The sequence below is a fragment of the Melopsittacus undulatus genome, chromosome Z, assembly GCF_012275295.1.
Source record: "Melopsittacus undulatus isolate bMelUnd1 chromosome Z, bMelUnd1.mat.Z, whole genome shotgun sequence".
NCBI lineage: Eukaryota > Metazoa > Chordata > Aves > Psittaciformes > Psittaculidae > Melopsittacus > Melopsittacus undulatus.
Window position 1 is genome coordinate 38211748 of NC_047557.1, and position 20382 is coordinate 38232129.

At 38.7% G+C, this 20382-nt stretch overlaps 1 protein-coding gene across 1 annotated transcript in view; it reads right to left on the reverse strand.

Annotated features, from left to right (window-relative positions):
* TMC1 (transmembrane channel like 1) overlaps positions 1 to 20382 on the reverse strand; it is a 70963-nt gene that overhangs the window by 28628 nt on the left and 21953 nt on the right. The window contains exons 5-10 of the mRNA XM_031054363.1: positions 19125 to 19215; positions 17793 to 17874; positions 8160 to 8266; positions 7191 to 7289; positions 3412 to 3554; positions 695 to 839 (exon numbers count right to left, since the gene is read on the reverse strand). Of these exons, the coding sequence (XP_030910223.1) occupies positions 695 to 839; positions 3412 to 3554; positions 7191 to 7289; positions 8160 to 8266; positions 17793 to 17874; positions 19125 to 19215 (667 nt within the window). The remainder of the gene's footprint in view (positions 1 to 694; positions 840 to 3411; positions 3555 to 7190; positions 7290 to 8159; positions 8267 to 17792; positions 17875 to 19124; positions 19216 to 20382) is intronic.

Sequence of the window (20382 nt, forward strand, 5' to 3'; positions counted from 1 at the left end):
ATATCCTCTTCACTGTTTTCACAGTGGTGCATCTCACATACTGCCCCAGATTCCTCATACAATGACTCTTGAAGTCAACATAGCCTATAAATTGGAGAAGCCTGAAAACACCTTGTATTGCCTTGCAAACTGGAATTTTTTTGATAATCAATTTCAAAATAAAAACTTTTTTTATGTAAGGAAGATAACTTCCTTTTCTTACTGAAATGCACCAAAATTAAATATACCAACATTCTGAGACTAATTCTGATATAATGAATAGCCCTTTATAGATGATCCTATTGCTTTATCTTATGGTATCTTCCACGTAGCAAGAGAAAATGATAATGTGGGGTTGGCAAAATGTCACCAGCATTAAAAAAAAAAAAATTCAGACAAGCACCATAGAAAATGGAAGACATCAGAGATTAGGAAAAGGAGGAGATTATTTTACAGTAGAATAATTTTTCTAAAACTAGTATTGCAATCACAGAGAACACAAAAAATGTTGTTAATGCTTTTTTCTTCCACAATCAAAAAAGAAAAAATTAAGACAGCAAGGCACAAAGACCCATAATCAGAAGAGTATAAAGCTGATAATTCTTGTTTAATTTTCAAGACTCTAGCACAATTAATAATTTACCTTAGTTCCATTTGATTAACACCAGTGTGTCAGACAAATCAGGTTACCTCTCCTTCGTGAGCTCTATTTTACCTTAAAGCTTGTTGTGATGGAGGCAAACTTATTATCTGCTGTCTCAGGATTTCCAATCAAGTAGTCCCAGCTTGTAAACATTTTCCAGCTGAAATTAAAACTAGTATCATCCCCACCACCATCATCATTTGCATTTCTTGCCATTCTACAAAAGCCAGAAAGACAGATGTAGTCCTCATTAGAAATATTTCTGATACTTGAGCATGATTTTTAAATTGTTCCTAAATTCTAACATTGTTCTGAAAAAAAAAAGTTATTGCATATAGTTATGTTATACTAAACCTGGAACATTTAGTCTGAAACAAGAGAGAAGGATAGAGATTTTCATTTTTAGACAATTTATAAGCACATTTTCATGAGAGAGAATTACTTTATTTCATTCACACATCAAGGAAACTCTGCTGGAGAGAAACCCAATAGGAAAAGAATATCCAGAAAATCTCTGGAATGGAGAGATACAAAACATCCTGAACTGTCATAGATTTTATTAGAGACTTCACAAAGAAAAAAAATTAAAATAACAAGCCAGAAAAAAAAAGTGGTTATTACCATATAACAGTACTACCAGTACAGCTTCCTTTTCATCTCCTATGCACTTATAAACAAGATTGGTAACAGTATCCAGAAGCTTCAAATTATTTCTTTAGTGATTCGACTTAATCTTAAATAGAAACTTCTTTATTTCAAAGCATTGTCATTCATGTAATAATAGCGGTCTTGCTTCTATGTACTTTATTACTTAATTCAAACAGTTAAGCATAAGGGTGGAGTATATTGGTAGGGTACAAATTATCTAGCCTTCAGTATTGTATCAATTTCTTGGTCAGGAAAAGCTCACTAATCCAGCATAGTTATTAATATCAATACATTCTACATACCTCATTTTTAACAGTTCAGTAAAATACATACTGTCAAATCTGAGAAGACAATAATAAGTAAACAACACCTGAAATCTTTCTGAGATGTCATAAACCAGCACCAGGGTTGTGGTTTTTGTTTTGCTGCTCATATACAGAAGGGACAGATGTCATGAAAGGTTCTTGTTAGGGTCTGTCCTGCAGCTTGTTTCTAGATTAAAACAATTCCTTCTCAGGAGTTCCCAATCATAGAATCATAGAATAGCTAGGGTTGGAAAGGACCTTAAGATCATCTAGTTCCAACTCCCCTGCCATGGGCAGGGACACCTCACACTAAACCATATCACCCAAGGCTTCATCCAACTAATGAAATAGTGAAGAGTCTTGTGGTTGGGATATGATTTCTTTGAGAGCAGAAATATTTTTCTTTCATGTTACATACTGAAAGAGCTGCAAAGAGGAGCCCTAAATGTAAATATTTTCCCTAATTAGAATAATAATGCCTAGTATCCTCTCTACCTCTTTAACACAGATATTCCCTTTTCCAGACCTTAGTCAACAGCAGAAATATGGTACCACCTTCTGTTACACTGCTTTTAGTTTCCGTCACGTGGCCAGATGGGAAGTTAACACATACAGTTTATTTTTTTTCCTCAAGGATATTCCTTCATTTGGGCCACAGGGAATTTCTTCTAGAGGATTTTTTTTTCCTGAGTGGCAGTTGCTGAAATACAATTGTCTGAGACTAAGAATTTTCTAATTTTCATATTTATATAATAAAAAGAAAGTAGCTTTGAGTCAAAACTATTACTTTTTCATTATACTACTTTGTTCCTCCTCCAAAATACTGCAAATGTAAATGCAGACTCTATTTTCTTCTTCTGAAATGCTTCTTTCTCAATGCAGAAACCACATCATATTTGAAAAAGAGAACATGAATTAACCTAGTGCTCATGCAAGTAAAAAATACTGACTTCAGGACAACACAGTGGAAATATCAGCTGCAATTTTCTCTGTATTGACAAGTGTTCTTGAATCTTGACTTCCAGTGCTCTTTTTTTTCTCACTGTAGGCATCTTTTAAAGCCACCACTATAGCTGACTGTATGGTTTTAGTAGGTCACTGTGCTTGAATCAAGATTATTAAAAGTTATATTCCTTGGCAGTTTATCTCCTTAGAAACTGTCAGAATTATCAAAGTTTACCCCAATAATAAACTTAGCTATTAAATAATAATTTTATTTCATTTAAATTCTGATCTTAAGACTATATTCAAATCCAGAATTTAAGAGTTAAAAGACTAATGTATCACCAGTTTTACTGCTCAGGCCCTGTTTCACTTACCTCTATGATTAAATCTTTAGAATAGCCAGTAGCATTAATTCTACAATACTATGCAAATGTGAGCCCTCTGCTACAGTCTTGCTGATACTCGTTTACTGCTGACTGTGAATTACACACAGTATTATTTGCCATATGTTTCTTTGTTTCCTCCCTTCTTCCTTCGTAAAAGAATTTAACTCACATAAGGTATCATTAAAGGTAGAACAACTGAATTTCCTGGATGTTAGCTGACATTCTGCTAGATGCAGAGTATTTTGAAAAGATGGGCTGAAATTCAGGACGGAAGTGTTAACTTATTTTAGCAAATATTTTTCCTAGTTCCACAACATTGGGACACAGTTGCTTGTAGATAAATAACCACAGAGTGAAGGAATCCTACATGACTTAGAGCTTGCACTTGATTTTGCATTGTCCTGCCCTTAAAAGTATAATATTTTTATAAGGTAGTCTCAGTGATCAACAGTGGAATTATCTGACTTTTTGAATTTACTTTATTTGAGATCCAAGGAGAACTTACGTTCGAATGACAATCATAAAGCTGTAGCCAATAGTCCCAACACCAACAAGAAAATATGAAAGAGGCATCCTGAACTTGAGCCATCCAATTGTCCTCTGGTTATTGTAGTAACCATAAAAGAGTACAGAATACTGTGCAAAGCCCTGAAAAGTCATAAAAAAATAGAATGTCATGTCTGTTAAATATGCATGTACTCAGAAATTGTACCAATAGCAGTGTACTGAAATATTAATTTCAATGCATTCTAACAGATGTAAGCATCACTATAATACATGTCACAGGATGAAAAAAAAATTTCCTTTCATCTAGAAAGACCTAGAATACTTCATGGCAACTTTCAAATCTTTATCTTTAAAATTCTTCATGGGCACTCCACGATTTTATGAGTAAAAAGGTTTTTATCCACATACTTCTTGTTGTTAAGATAAAACCATTTCAGTTTACAAAATTTGTCTTAAAAATTATGTGCAGATAAAATGCCAGACTTTTAACTGGATTTTCACATTTCTAAAATTTACTTTCATAGCCTATTTGATACAAAATTCTCATATGCCTTCTTTGCCTATCAGTGATGGCTGCTGTTCATTGTGAAATCCTTCAACATACATGAACCAACAGTTAGTTGCATGTTATGGATGATTATCCAGTATGTAGGGGTTTTTAACGATATTATTAAAAATGTCTTGATTTAATAATCACCATATCTCATTTTAATTCATGTCAGAATAGCTTTGAGAGATGTGCCTTCTTCTCTGATGAAGGAACTATTGTTATAGAACACATTTGTTGCTAACTACTAGTAAAACATCTACATAGTCAGGACATATTAAAATTCTGTGGTATGTCTTTTGCATCTTTCTGCTCATTAAAGTATCCTATAATTCCAACTGAGCCTAAGTTTCAGTACAGCCTAACACAGCTTTGGAGAGACTTCTGGGTCCCTCAGATTATTAAAATACTTTATAAGTTACTGTGTAAGTCACTGTGTTCTGAAAAGTCAAGAGATAATTCCTCCACTGTGTGTCATTCTGTATGCTGTTTCCTGGACTTTGCCTATTGCATTTCATCATGCGACCTGAATTTTTTTTTTTTAGCTATTTAAAGGTATTTATGGAAGATTTTTTTCACTCCTTTCCAAGACTAACATAAAAGAAGGCTGAGATAAGAATACTGGTAAAATGTTTAAATATAGCAAAATCCAAAATTGTGTCTCTCTGACATGTCAGAGAGTGTGCAAGTGCACAAAAACCAAAAGTGCAATTGCAAGGGTATGAAGTGCACAAAAGCAAAAGATATGTTGAGCTCATCTTTCCTTTACTGTCCTAAAAGTTGGTGGGAGCTTGAGTTTCTTGTTTTAGGTTATTTGTAATTATTATTACAAAAATAATGTTTGCTGATCTGGGTTCATTTATTTGTAACTTGGTAGCATACAAGAATTGCTAACAGATGAAAGATACCGTTTACTGTGATGTTCAATTAAAAATGTCATTGTCTTCAGGGAGTATTTGTCAATCTGACATGAAAATTCTTTTTTCCCCTCAATATTTCAGGTTATCCTTCTCTTGTGCTGCCTTATTCTGTTTATTAGCTTTTCATTTGCTCCTTGTGTGAACTGCTACTCTGTTATTTACTATAATTTCTTCTTTGGAGCTGTCAGATCCCGTTTCTGACGCCTATCATAATCTTCCTCTCTCTTTCCACTATCTGTCTTCATTCATTTTTTCTCAAATATGTTTCTTTTTAAAACTGTTCCTATTTGCTGTATAAACCTCTTTTAATCTCAGTTCTCTTTACAAAAGCTCCGGTTTACTATGATTCCTTTTTCTCCAATATCGCCCTGATGTTTCTCATTTTATACTGTCATCATTTTTATCTAACTTCCCAGCTAACTTCATCATTTTTATCTAACTAACTAATACATGTCTAGATGTATTCTTCATGTCACTCAAATATACAGCTCCTAATGAATTACACCCAATATCATTTTATCCAGCAGTCATCACAAAATGTAACATGTGGCTTTTTAGAAAGATCTTTCTATTTTGCATCCAAGGAAGCTCCATCACTTTATGTGGTAAAACAAAGCAGAAATAATCTGTTCACTTTCTGTGCCTTTAAATATTGTAATTTTTACCTATTATTACAAGATTTCCTTTAAATTCATTTGTCTACAGTTAACAAACCAAAAATATTTGCTTGTAAATGAGAAAATGGGTACATCCTGTCAAGTTTTTCCAGTGTTCTGTCATTTTACAACCTCATTTTAACTCCACTGATAGCTGCAGATTGAAAATAGAGCCAAGAAAGATAAATAAAGGACAAAAATCTGGCATCACTAGAGTCCCCACATAAAGGTATTGAGTCACAGACCAAGAGATCTTGTTTGAGATTTGCATGCCAGAGACTAGGGATCTCTCCACAGCTTAACCATACTAAAAATTACAATATTAGTAAGAAGCATAGACATGTACCCTGTACCCTTTTTATGAAGGCATCCTATTGGAAAGGGGACAGGTATGAAAATCTGCCTTTGCCCCTCCTGGGTTTGCCTACATAGAGCTCCACAGCCTGCACATTTCTCCCCATTGGCAGAGGTGGAATGGGACCCTCCATTCACCAAGTCTGCACAGAGTGGCAGTTTTTAAATGAGGGACTAAATGTAGACAGAAAGGTCACTTTTAGATAAATCATTCTGCAGACAGCTGGAAAGGATGTACTGTAAACTGGAGGAACCTGTACCTGAGTTTATTTTTCCAAGAAATAGGTCTCTGTCAACCATCATATTCATGCTTTGTTTTGCTAAAAGTACACTACTCTTAAAAGATATGCGTATACTCTTTAGAAGTATTGGTATGTCTTACAGAAGGGAGCACCAGATTAAGGGAGAAATCACACTCAGTTCAGTGGATGCTGCTTCTATTAATCTGAAGGAAAATCTTAACTAGGTGGTCACACCCTTTCACAGCTGACGAGAACCTTTTGATGACATTGACTGCACACCAGAGAGAAACCTACCAGCCTTCAAAGCAGCATGCTGTACTACCAAGCTTATTGTCAGCTGACTTTATGCTAAGTTATATAATTTATATAAAGTGGCCAACTACAGTGACATGGTATATGCAAAATTAGATAAAACTGTTAATTTCAGGAAGAAAAAACAGAATGACATACCATTAGCTTGGCACTTCAGGAGTTATAGATCCATAGACTAGACTGAGCATCATATTAAAGGTAAAGAATTAAGACACATTTCTCAATTCACTAAAATATCTGCAGATTCTATAAGGCTGAGAAAAACTAAAGACAGCATTGTTTGTTTTAGGATGTCTACATAGCACAGTAATGGATTTTCTTTTTTTTCTGATTCACACTGCATCTTCAAATTCATAACCTTAATCATATAAAAGCAGAGGATAAAATTCACCTATAAGAAACAGAAAGTCAGTATCCAGAGATGTGAATCCAGCTTTGAGATTTTCCCCATGTGTGTTTGTATTGCTGCATTTACTGAAATGCGCATGGGGACACTGAGCTTCATTACATGTTTACTCTGAAGGAAACATACCCAGAACTTACAGGGGGAAAAAAAAAAGTTACTTCTATTGTCATTTTCTTCTGAAATATTTGATATCTCTAAATATTAGAAACTGAAGTGAATAAGAGAATCATCAGAGTCATGTGAATATGCAGTACTGCAAGCTTATGCATACTTACCCTAAAATCCCAGAGAGTAGCAAAGTTCATAGCACTTGGTCTCTGCCAACCCAAACCATACTTACACTAAAATCCCAGAGAGTAGCAAAGTTCATAGCACTTGCTTCTTCAGCTCTTGGGACAGTTTTTCTAGGTAAAGAGCCATATGGCTTCCCCATCAAAGCCTGGAAGCAAAAAATTAGAGCAATTTACATTTTAAAGCAAAATACCAAGAAAGAGAAGGGACAGTTATCCCACTGCTGCTCAGCCACAGTACAAGTCCTCACAGGGTCCTTTCCAGGCTTTACCCTGAAAACTGTTGAGGATTTTTTCTGTTTTGGCTTCAGTGGAAGATGGATCATGATATTGAAATGCTGTACTAGAAAGCTCTTGGAAATTCTTACTTGAGCTTTTCCCATTTGCTTACTAGAAGACAAGAGGATGCGGAATACTGAAATCAGAGAGATGGCACAATACTTTCAATTCCATATAAACCCTCTTTTTAGGAAGACAATATGACATCTCAAACGAACTAGAAAAATACTACATTTTGCAGAAGTGATTTCTGCCTGAACTACATCTGCCCTGAGTAGCACTATTAACTGATGCTGCACCCAATGCAAAACATGAGGGGTCTCTCATGACTTTATAGGCCTGCTGGACCTTATCAACATGTGAGTGTTAAGACAGCTAAAAAGGAGCCATGGTGCCTCAGAGGCCTGGAATGCATCTTTCTATTCAAATGCACATTTTAGTCAAGATACTCTACTTGTCAGCCTCTTAGTTTCAGTTCCTCTTCTTTTTTCCATAGAAAAAAAAGTTTAGCACAATCCCAGACTATGCAAAAACACTTTCAGAACACATATATTTCAAGACATTTCTCTAAAGAAAACTGTCCCCAAAAAAACTACATCTTTAAAGCCTTAGTACAAATTAATACTTTTAAATGGAGCATAGAGGTGTAATATTTATTTAAAGGTCCAGTCCTATGAAATCTCACTGCAGAGACAGAAATTCACATAGCAATTCTCAATGATAATTTAAAAGATTACCACCTCAGGGATCATTACAAGTCCAAAGGTCAATCCAAAGAGAATCATGTTTATTCCATACATCCAGCGCAAGAATATAAAATAAGATGCTACTGATGAGCCAAAGTGACCTATGAAAATATAAGAAGTAAAAAAAAGCCAGATAGATCAGTCATTTTAGGTTATTTTACCTGAAGATGAAGACAGTAAGAGTTCATTTAAAATAAATAAAATCAGGGGAGGATTTTAATTTTCTTTATTACCATAACTCTAATAATTTTTTTATAAGGTAGACCTAATAGCAGCCCTCTCAGTACATAAAGTGGGCCTGCAAGAGAGCTGGAGAGGGACTCTTTACAAGGCAGGTAGTGATAGGACAAGGGGTAATCATTTTAAAATTACATAGAGGAGATTTAGATTAGACAGTAGGAAGAAGTTTTAGACAGTAGGAAGAAGTTCTTTACTGTGAGGATGGTGAGGCACTGGAAGAGAAGCTGTGGCTGCTCCATCCTTGGCAGTGTTCAAAGCCAGGTTGGAAGGGCTTTGAGAAACCTGTTGTAGTAGAAGGTGTTGAAACTAGATGGTATTTAAGGTCTCTGCTAACCCAAACCATTTTATGATTCTATAACTGTAAATCACAATGCACAGTCTGCACATGGACTTTACTCTTTTTCATCAAGTAGGCAAGAAAAACAACCTCTGACAAGTGAAAAGGTTAGCTGAGGATGAGGATAATTTAGCTGTGGTTGCCCTTAACTACATTTCCAGACTGAGCAGGTCCAAAATGGGGACAACAGGGAACATGATAAAAATCAGCTTTCACCAGCTGTGAAGAAAACCAGTTCAAGTTTCACCAGTGTTTAGAGTTCACTCTGTGGTGCAATATATCGCAATTATGAATGAAAGAGTAATACTTTAAAGTAGTCTTTAGCCATCTTTTCCTGCATCGAGAGCTTCATCATACTATGCATTGGTACGCAGATTGTCATGTACAGTATAATTTTCAGCAGTACAATGAAGAGATTCTCCCTGTCCCAACCCAGCAATGTGTGTTTTCCATAAAGTCCTGTTGCAGATATTGCTGAATATCTATTCTATAAGAAAAATAAGCATCTCTTTCCTAAATATACTTAATCTACTTATCTACTTCTATCTGTCTTAAACATCAAAAATAGATTTATCTGTTGCCAACACAAGGATTGCTGCCTGTTGTCTGAAGCTGGGCTCGCTGTCCTAGAAAGAACCCTACTTTTCAAGCAGGAAGCCTACCTGAGACAGTGTAGAACTTCATGCTGATACCTGGCCTTTCTAGATATCTGGTGGCCTGGAAGAGTCAGACCAAACCAAAGAGGGTTGTAAAAAGAAGGGCCATATTTGTTAAAGTGGAGAGCATTATGAAACTAAGCAGAGGTTACAGATGAGTTTTTTTGCTAGGGCTTAAATGTAGCTAGCACTTTCCTTTTTTCTTGTTTTGATTATTCCACTAATTTATTCTTTTATTTATTATAATTACATGAAATTGTTGACTATAATTATCACATACAGAAAAACTCAATAATTTAGTATCTAAACACTCACAATCCCCTGCTGTCAGTTCAGAGGCCCATCATAAACAATCCTTATATAAAGTCCAAATGTGTGATTCTCTTCAGTCCGTGTGAGAGAAAACTTTCTATGTCATTTAACATTGTTTTGCTAGTATAGTATTTCTTTAAAAGTCAAAGAAACCTTACACAGTAGTTATCTAACTGATCCACTATCCAAGACCTTAATTCACTTTTCATTTGCAATCTGTCTACTACCCTGGCTACTTTTGAAAATGATCAATGCCCATGGACACTACGTCTGTATAAGCATCAGAGGTTTTTTAAAATCAAAGCCTCTAGTACATGCTGACTCCTGAGCTGCACCAAAAAGACAGATCATACTATTAAGATATGGCTTGATCTCCTTCACTTTGTTGATCCTCTAGATTTCAAAGTAGGTATCAGTCATGCTTGGTTGGTCGTATGCAGTTGTTTAGAAGGACTGAAGGATAAATATTAGTGTTTCTCAGTGGTTAGAAAATGATATTTACTTCACCTGTTTTCTGCTGTAAAGAGGCACTGCCTTTTGCTTGGGATTTCTTAATAAAGAGCTCCCTTTGAGATGAGAAAATACAATTTGTCTTCATGTGAGAGCATAGAGATGACTCATGCTGAAAAGTTTACTGCTTGGAAGCTAACAGCTCTAAAGATTTGCTGAGCATAAATTATTCCCTCACATAAAGGTATTTAGCCAAATGAAAATGTTTCCTATACAGAATAGTCTGCACATAACTGTCAGGTTCTTGTTCTATTCATGCTGTTGCTGCTTACATTTTTTTTAAGTTAGGATCACACCGGATTCAAACAGAATTCTCATAAATTCCTACATCTCTTTCAGGTGCTGTTGACATTACCTCTTCTTATACCCTGCTCATACCTACATTTCTGTGCATAGTGCCTGCCTTTGGAAAGAAAATAACTTATGGCATAGTGTTAGCAGTGATCAACAAGTATTATATAAGTTTTATTTCTAGTTTCTTTGGGTTAAGAGACTGCTTATAGAACTATAATCCCAGCTGTTGGAATAAGTAGGAGCTACCTATGAACATTTCTTTTTCAAACATATTTAACTGGTGAATGAAATATATCAGACACCTACCTGTGTGTATGCATGTGTTCTGGTGGGAAAATTATCAAAAAAGAAATACTAGTTTAAAAATGCTAACCTGTGTAGTGACGGAAAACAGTTGTGCAGGCCGAACACTGTAGTGGTGAGCTGAGCCAGCACATTTAGCATCACCAGATTTCCAAGAAAGGTCCAAACAACCTACTTTACCTGTCACAATCTGATGTCATCTGTTGCTTGTTTCACTCTACTGTCTCCTCTAAAACTGAGCTATCATGTAGACAATACTCCCTCAGATTTCTTTCATGCAGCCACATTTTTCTACATGAGACTGCAGTCCATGGGAACTGACATGGCTACAGACTCATCACAAACAATGTTATCCAACAACAGTAACTATAAAAGTATTGATCCTGGTGTCCAAGCTTAGTGTTGAACCATTTTCTTCAATCACTCCTCAGTATTTTGGGTAGACCGAAGGATCCAGTGGTTACATGCAAGGTTTTACCTGTTCCAACAAGATTCTTTTAAGGTGTTCAATGTTCTGCATTTAGCAAGTCTTATGAAAAGTCTTAAGCAACCAAAGATATTTTTCTGCCAAATTTCTTATAAGCAGTATCAGGCACATTCTGTTCACTTTCTGATGTCATGTGTTTAAGTTAGTACTGTTATTGTTATTTTACGAGGGTTTGAACTAAGCTCCAATATGCCTCTCCTTGCAGAGGTACTACTGCTTCTTTAACACAGCTGCATGTCTGAAGAAAGTAATTGATAAAACACATTTCATTCCCTGGAGTTTACACACAGAAGCTTGAAGCTGAACATTGGAAAAGGTGGCTGCTCCTCCTATCTGTTAGGTATTTCATCACTGATCAAATCTGGAGATTTTGGTCAGAGACTGATATAAAAATGATTTTATAAATGATCACACAGTGACTCTGCCAACCTGAAATTTTGGGAATGCAGAGTAATCCTTGACTCAGCACCAACAGCTTGTTAGATGCCAAGAAAGAGAGGATTACTCTTTCCCTTTTAATAAACATGCAATACATGCACCACCTACATTAAATTCAGATGACAATTTTCTAGAAAATGTTGAAGCAGTAGTTTTTTGGTCTCTGTGATTCAATGTGTCTTAATCTTTACTTTCCCTTACACACAGGCTATACATTTTCCGTTCAAGAACTACAAGAGCCAATGAGGAGGCAGCCTCAAGTCCTCGACAGGAATTGCCAAAGAGCTCAGCTACCACGAGGAGGTGAATCACTGGGGGTGGAGACAGGAGGCTCCGTGGAAGATTCAAACCAGCCATCAGCAGCCATTCTTAGTCACTTGCTGAGGGGAGTAGCTCGAGAACGGACACCTGTAACACCGGAGCGGAGCCAGGGGAGATCAGTGTCCAGAAGCCTCACCACAAAGTGACAAGAGCCACTGAGGAGGGAGCCTTAAGTCCTTGACAGGACTTGCCCAAGACTCGCCGGAGGCGGAGACAGGAGGAGTGGCACCAACTGTGAGTGGTTAAAAATCTACCCAGGGAGCACGGCGACCAGGAGTGTGGCGAACAGAGCGGGCAAACAGAGCGGGTTGAGGCAGTTTGCACGGCAGTTCGCGCGGGCAGGCGAGCGGGATGGTGAGCACTTGCCGTACAACCAGGGTTCAGTCTGGGAGCTCTGCCCTGGCCGCCCCGGTGGTGGCCAGCGTAGGCACCCAGACAGAGCCGGTAAGTGGGGAGGTTGCGGTGCAGAGCTTGGAGTGTAGAGAGTGCCTGCACTGGTCTTGTGAAGGAAAGGTGCAGAACAGGCAGGGCTGTGCTCGCTGCTCCCTGATGGAGGTCCTCCTCCAGCAGGTGGCTGAGCTACGGGATGCTGTCAGTAAGCTGTAAGATGTCAGGGAAGCTGAGAGGAAGCAGGAGTGCTTGCTCCAGGACCAAACAGCACAGGGGCCTCAAGATTCCCCTCTAACTCATGGAGGAAAAAAGGGGGCTGTTGATCAGGGAAGCTGGGAGTTAGTAACAAAAAAAAAAAAACAACCAAAGGAGGAAGAGAGCAATTAAAAGCAAGGGGCTTCCTCCTAAATCTGCTGTACCCACCCAGAACCGCTTTGCTGTCCTGCAGGGGGCTGATGAGGAAATGCACTTGCATCAGAAAGAGCCAGCTGGTGCACTGGTACAGATCTCTACTGGTGCCACCAGGAAAAAGCGGCGGTTGTAGTAGTAGGGGACTCTGCCTTGAAAGGGACAGAAGCGCTCATCTGTCAGCCTGACCCGGTCGCAAGGGAGGTGTGTTGCCTACCTGGGGCACAGATCAGGGATGTTGTGGAGAGGCTGCCTGCTCTAGTAAGTCCCATGGACTATTACCCGCTTCTAGTGATACATGTGGGTGCTAGGGGTATATACATAGTAGTAGCCTGAGGAGTATAACGAAGGACTACAGAGCTCTGGGAGAGGTGGTCAGGGGTTCTGGAGCTCAGATAGTCTTTTTGACAATTCTCCAAGACACAGGGAAGACCTTCCAAAGGCAAGGAGGATTGGACAGGTTAATAAATGGTTAGAAGGGTGGTGTCATAGTCAAGGGTTTGGGTGTCTTGGACATGGGCCCACATTTGTAGGCCAGGCCTACTGGGGGCTGGTGGAACTGCTCTGATAAAGAAAGGGAAGAGTGGCTTTGCTGGGAGGCTTGCCAGACTTGTCAAGGATGCTTTAAACTAGTTGTGTTGGGGGAGGGGAGCATCATTCCATAACAACAACCCCAGTCAGCTGCCAGCACCTATAATGAATACTCTGAGCAATGTATTAATATTCTAGCCACTCCAGCCACTGAGCTGGCTTCATTTGGAGCTCGGATCAGATGCCTCTATACAAATGCCCGTAGCATGGGGAATAAACAAGAGGAATTAGAGATGTGGGCACATCTATGGGGCTATGATGTAATAGGCATCACAGAAACATGGTGGGATGGCTCCTTTGACTGGAGTGTTGGAATGGAGGGTTATAGGCTTTTTAGAAAAGCCTCACACTCACAGGCCCTTGTTCTCATGGGGGACTTCAACCACCCTGACATCTGTTGGGGCAACGGTACAGCCTGGCACAAGCAATCCGGGAGGTTTCTCAATTGTGTGGAAGACAACTTCCTTCTGCAAGCAATAAAGGAGCTGATGAGGAGAGGTGCCCTGCTTGACCTCGTGCTCACCAACAGGGAAGGGCTCGTTGGAAATGTGACTCTCCAGGGAAGTCTTGGATGCAGTGATCACGAGATGGTCGAATTTGAGGTCCTCAGGACAGTGAGAAGAGCGTGCAGTAAGCTCACTGCCCTGGACTTCAAGAGAGCAGACTTTGGGCTCTTCAGGAACCTGCTTAGCAAGGTTCCATGGGATATAGCCCTAGAGGGCAAGGGGGCCCAAGACTCTTGGTTAATATTCAAGGATCACCTGCTACAAGCTCAGGAGTGTTGCATCCCGACTAGAAGGAAGTGCATCAGGAGGGCCAGGAGACCTCCTTGGATGGATAAGGAGCTGCTGAGAAAAATTCACAGGAAAAAAGAGGCTTATAAAAGGTGGAAGCAAGGACAGGTGGCCTGGGAAGAATACAGGGATGTTGTCCGGGAAGCTAAGGACCAGGTTAGGTAACCTAAAGCCCAATTGGAGCTAAACTTGGCAAGGGATGTTAAAGATAACAGGAAGGGATTTTATAGGTATGTAGCAGCTAAAAACAGACTAAGGACAACGTAGACCCCCTCCGGAAGCTTTTGGGAGAACTGGCTACACAGGACTTGGAGAAGGCTGAGGTTCTCAATGGTTTCTTTGCCTCGGTCTTCACTGGCAAAGGCTCTGACCGCAGCACCCGAGTCCTGAAAGGCAGAAGCAGGGACTGTGAAAACCTAGACCTTGGGCCCACTGTAGGAGAGGATCTGGTTCGAGACCATCTTAAGAACCTGAATGTACACAAGTCCATGGGACCTGATGAAATCCATCCGTGGGTCCTGAAGGAGCTGGCGAATGAAGTTGCAAAGCCACTGGCCATCATATTTGAAAAATCATGGCAGACAGGTGAAGTTCCTGATGACTGGAAAAAGGGAAATATAACCCCCATTTTCAAGAAGGGGAAAATGGATGACGCGGAGAATTACAGACCAGTTAGTCTCACCTCTGTGCCTGGAAAAATCTGGGAGCAGATTCTCTTGGAAGGCATGCTAGAGCACATGAAAAACAACAAGGTGCTTGGTGACAGCCAGCATGGCTTCACTAAGGGGAAATCCTGCCTGACCAATTTGGTGGCCTTCTATGACAGGGCTACAGAAGTGATGGACAGGGGTGGAGCAGTTGACATCATCTACCTGGACTTGTGCAAAGCGTTTGACACTGTCCCACATGACATCCTTGTCTCTAAATTGGAGAGACATCAAACTGATAGGTGGACCACTCGGTGGATAAAGAACTGGCTGAATAGTCACACTCAAAGAATTGTGGTCAATGGTTCAATGTTCAGCTGGAGATCAGTAACAAGTGGTGTCCCTCAGGGATCGATGTTGGGACCAGTCTTGTTTAATATCTTTGTCACTGACATGGACAATGGAATTGAGTGTTCCCTCAGCAAGTTTGCCGATGACACCAAGCTGTGTTGTTTTGTTGATACACTAGAGGGAAGGAATGCCTTCCAGAGGGACCTTGACACATTTGTGAGGTCGTCTGATGCCAATCTCATGAATTTTTACCATGCCAAGTGCATGGTCCTACACCTGGGTGGGAGCAATCCCAGGCACAGCTACAGGTTGGGCAAAGCAGAAATTCAGAGCAGCCCTGCAGAGAAGGACCTGGGGCTGTTAGTCAATGAGAAAATGAACATGAGCCAGCTTCAGTGTGCACTTACAGCCCTGAAAGCCAACCTGGGCTTTCTGGGCTGCATCAAAAGAAGCGTGACCAGCAGGTCAAAGGAGGTGATCCTGCCCCTCTACTCTGCTCTCGTGAGACCACACTTGGAATATTGTGTGCAGTTCTGGTGTCCTCAACATAAAAAGGACATGGAACCTTTGGAACAAGTCCCGAGGAGGGCCACGAGGATGATCAGGGGACTGGAGCACCTCCCATATGAAGACAGGCTGAGAAAGTTGGGGCTGTTCAGCCTGGAGAAGAGAAGGCTGCATGGAGGAGACCTCATATCAGCCTTCCAGTATCTGAAGGGGGCCTACAGGGATGCTGGTGAGGGACTATACATTAGGGACTGTAGTGATAGGACAAGGGATAACGGGTTGAAACTTAAACAGCAGAGGTTTAGACTGGATATAAGGAAGAATACTTTACTGTTAGGGTGGTGAGGTACTGGAATGGGTTGCCCACGGAGGTTGTGAATGCTCCATCCCTGGCAGTGTTCAAGACCAGGTTGGATGAAGCCTTGGGTGATATGGTTTAGTGTGAGGTGTCCCTGCCCATGGCAGGGGGATTGGAACTAGGTGATCTTGAGGTCCTTTCCAATTCTAACTATTCTATGATTCTATGAATTTTCCCCTAATCCTCCTTTTTTAATACCTAAATCCCCTTTTTTTCCTTGGCAGCTTTATCAGTATCATCGTTGAGATGACCTTGATCTTAGTACTACAAACGCATTAATATGAGATACATCCTGAGTGGTACTGCTTAGATTAATCAGAATCAAGTAAATTGTGACTGAAAATTCTTTTCCTCAGCAATATTTCAAAGCTCCTCCCTTGAAATCAAGCCTTATTCTATACTATACTTTCCGACCAAAATTCAGAGTACAAAAAATTAAAATAAGTAGAAAAGGAATAAACCATCTTACCTGTTGAGATTATTGAAAGTTACTATCCCACTGTCATTTGGGGACCTTCCAGATAACAGTAAACTGTTAGTCTTTTACATTAAAATCTAAATAGGTATAAAAACAAGACTGGAAAAATTACCCTGTTCTATTTTTTTGCATTCGGATTTTACAGGGAAATATGTGTACCTGTTGGAAGTTATTACTAACAGAACAGCTTGTGCTATGACTACTCCCTTGCAGAAACTTGCAGAAATGTTGTTCTCACAAATCCTTGAGATGTCTATTATATGTACAGACCAGTAAGAGACCATGTATATCTAACTGCTGAGACTGATTTTAATTACATGCACACAGCAGCTTCTTTCTAAACTCCGCCTCAACTGAGTAGATAATTTGTTCAGCAGTCTATAGACCATATGTTTCAGGAAATTATGTAAGTTCTTCTCAAGGACTATTTTGCAGTCAAAACAGCAGAAAATTCACAGTTTATCATTTTCCTGTTATTTTGCTGCTCTGGTTATTGACTTTTGATGCAAACCGCAACTTCTTCCAAATGCATCTTCTCTAAAATCAATTTGCATCACACTTTCTTCTGCATTTCATCAGTGGCAAGCTTCTCTCAGGTACCTGTGTAATTAAGCTAAATCTCCTTCAAAGAAAGGTCTGAATTTTAAATGCATCACTGGAACTGAAACAAAAAATTGACATGCCAAAAACCTACTCTCAAACATAAACATAGTACTAAGTACCCTGGGTGTTTTTATATTTATGCCTAATACATGGGGACATCCAAGACCGCTGTTGTTTCCTCTGTATTTTATTATATGGTTGAAATGAGAACAATAATGCCAAAATACCACTTGCATAAGTCTCAAGATGATGAAAAAAATATCACAGAAATAATGATAGCATAAATACAGACAAAATAAAATGAAGGTAGGCAACATCTAAATACTAATTCCACTTTCAAGGATTAACTTTACCATTGGCTGCTAAACTGTGTATTCAAGATTTTTATCTGAAAATTGATTAACATTCTCTCATGGAAATTTTCAACTAGCTATAATATCAAGCTCAATAAATATTAAGAAAAAATAAATACTCATCGAGTTTTACTATACATTGCATACAGACCTTCATTTCTAAAGTATTGATAAGTAACTTACCATTTTTACATGCATCAGGAATATGATACTAGATGCTATTCTTTATTACCTTCCTTAAGTACTTACTTTCAATCTCCTTAATTTTCATTTCCCAGGGTATGCAGGCTGTCTTAAAATTCTCAAAATCTCTCTGAAATTTCATCCACTTCTGAAATGGGTCACAGACAAAAAAGACTACCATTATCTCAGTGCCCAGATGCTGTTTCCCGTTAAGCTAACATAACCCTTAATCATTCACAGTATCCCTTAGCAGAGCCCACTGCAATAGAAGAGCTAGCTTATGAAGAGCCATCTTCTTTCATTTGTTCTTAATATGTCTCCTACTGGCTTTGTGTGAAATGCCTATCTCTTCCACAAGAAAAATGATTAAACAACCTTTACTTTTCATTCCATTCTTTTTTTTTTAGAGTTATTTCTGAAAATTCAATTTATTTCCTGTGCTATTCAAAATTCAGATATGGAGCTCAAACTGTGTTGTTTAATTACAATTATCCTACACAATAGTTTATCTATTAGATAAGTGTAACTTCTGTAATAGAGCTTCCTGTGCCCAGCTGAGTTTGAAAGCCTCATTATTTTTTGTGAATATTGATGCTTATGAGCTGTGACTCAGCAGATGCTTGAGTCTGTGATGTTTGCAGAAAGTCCAGTCTAACTAAGGGTAAACCTGTCTGTAGCAAGTAACCTTACCAAATATTCTTAGCATCATTTTGCATAAGCATTTTACTTTGGGGCAAGAGTGTGCTTTTGAAGTGAATCTCCCAAACCATCCTGATTTACCACACTTAGATTTGCACTGTAAAGCAGCGTTAGAGCATAAAACTAAGTCAAAAGACATACTTGAGGACTGTCTTAATCCACATCCACTGCTAGTGAGTATTTATTCTTTGAGACCACATAGGACTTATCTGTAAGAGAGACCTGCCAGAATACATATTCTGCAAACACTGGATCCCTAGCAACCACTGTTCAGCCTTTCAGTTACAATCCTATAGAACTGTATTACTTCCTAGAATATACGTAGCCCTGGAGCCTTAGCTCAGTGGAGATGCCTACAGCACTTTTGTTGTAGGGCAAAAAGATACTTTTTGATCCTTCACAGAAGGTTGTCTCAAGGGACAGGCTGAGCTTTGAATTCAACGCATGCAAAAACCAATATATACCAAGAGAAATTAACTTTCACAAGATATTAAACTCTTGCAAATACTTGTAAAATCAAGCCTCAATCAAATGGTGAGTTTCCATTAGAAATATTGTCATGCAAAAGCAGTGGAAATAGAAGTGTCTAAATGCAAAGAAAGACAAGGAATTCTTTTTATGTAGATGGGTGTATATGGCAATAATGGACAAAAGGCTCCCCATTTGCATTACATGCAGTTAGTGAAATAATAAATTTACCTTGGTCATCATCACTTTGTATGCGTAGAATTTTTTTCCTTTTCCTTTTCCAAGAGCACCTTCAAACTTTTCAACAAAAAGCTGGGCTTCCCTGGAAAATGAAGGCAAAAGGAAGATACAGATGATGCTACAGTAAATTTCATATTGTCTCTAATGTATCAATGTAATTTTTTATGTGTTCTGACTCCTCAAAGAGTTTTGTAAAATCTTGTTCCTTCAGTAATGTTTGCAAAGAACAGGGCTGAGATTTTGTATTTCACAGAAGAATAATTATATGTAGTGCAAACAGAACAAGCAACTTCAGTAATCTGCTCTTAAGCAAATTCATTTGGACCTCTGAGAATTGCCTGCATCCAGTTAATCTCCTCAAATATTTTTAGCCATAGTGACTTTCCTTTGCCGTTCAGCTGCTGCTCATATGTGCCACTCACAAACTCTTATTCCTCCTGGTTCCACCTACTATAAATTGTTGTTGGGCTAACTAAGCAAAATTTATGTTCATTTTTTATTTTGGAAATATGTATACATTAACAACTTGGTTCCTGTGTGTTCCACCTTCTCAAGGCTAGACTTCATTCAACTCTTCAGAATTTAAGTGTATATCATTTCTAATTGCACCATTCTTAGAATAATTTTATAGAAGTGTAGATTAAGTTGTCCTCAAAAGACTAAAATTTTGTTTATAAGCCTTTGGAAGTTAAATAATATCATGGTGCTACAAATATGAAATGAAGATTTTTAAATTGTTTTAAAAGGCATAATGGCTGTGGACTAAAACAACTTCACCTAATTTTTATCTGTAAATCTGACTATCATAGAGTCATAGAATGTTTAGGGTTGGAAAGGACCTTAAGATTATCTAGTTCCAAACCCCCCACCATAGGCAGGGACACCACACACTAAACCATGTCACCCAAGGCTCTGTCCAGCCTGGTCTTGAACACTGCCAGGGATGAGCATCTACCACTTTTTTGGGCAACCTATTCCAGTGCCTCACCATCCTCACAGTAAAGAATTTCTTCCTTATATCTAATGTGTCTCTGTTGAGAAAATGTGCCCTAAAGGTTAAATATCCTGATCTAAAACACTCAAAAATAGGGTAAGAAATCTTAGCTGTCAGTGTATGCATAAAAGTGTATTACTATTTTGTCATCACACTAGATGGCTTCAAAGCTTTGTATGTTATATTAGGTATAACAATAAACACTTGAAAAAAGACAGACTATTGGGAAAATGTTAGTTGTGATGCACAACTCTC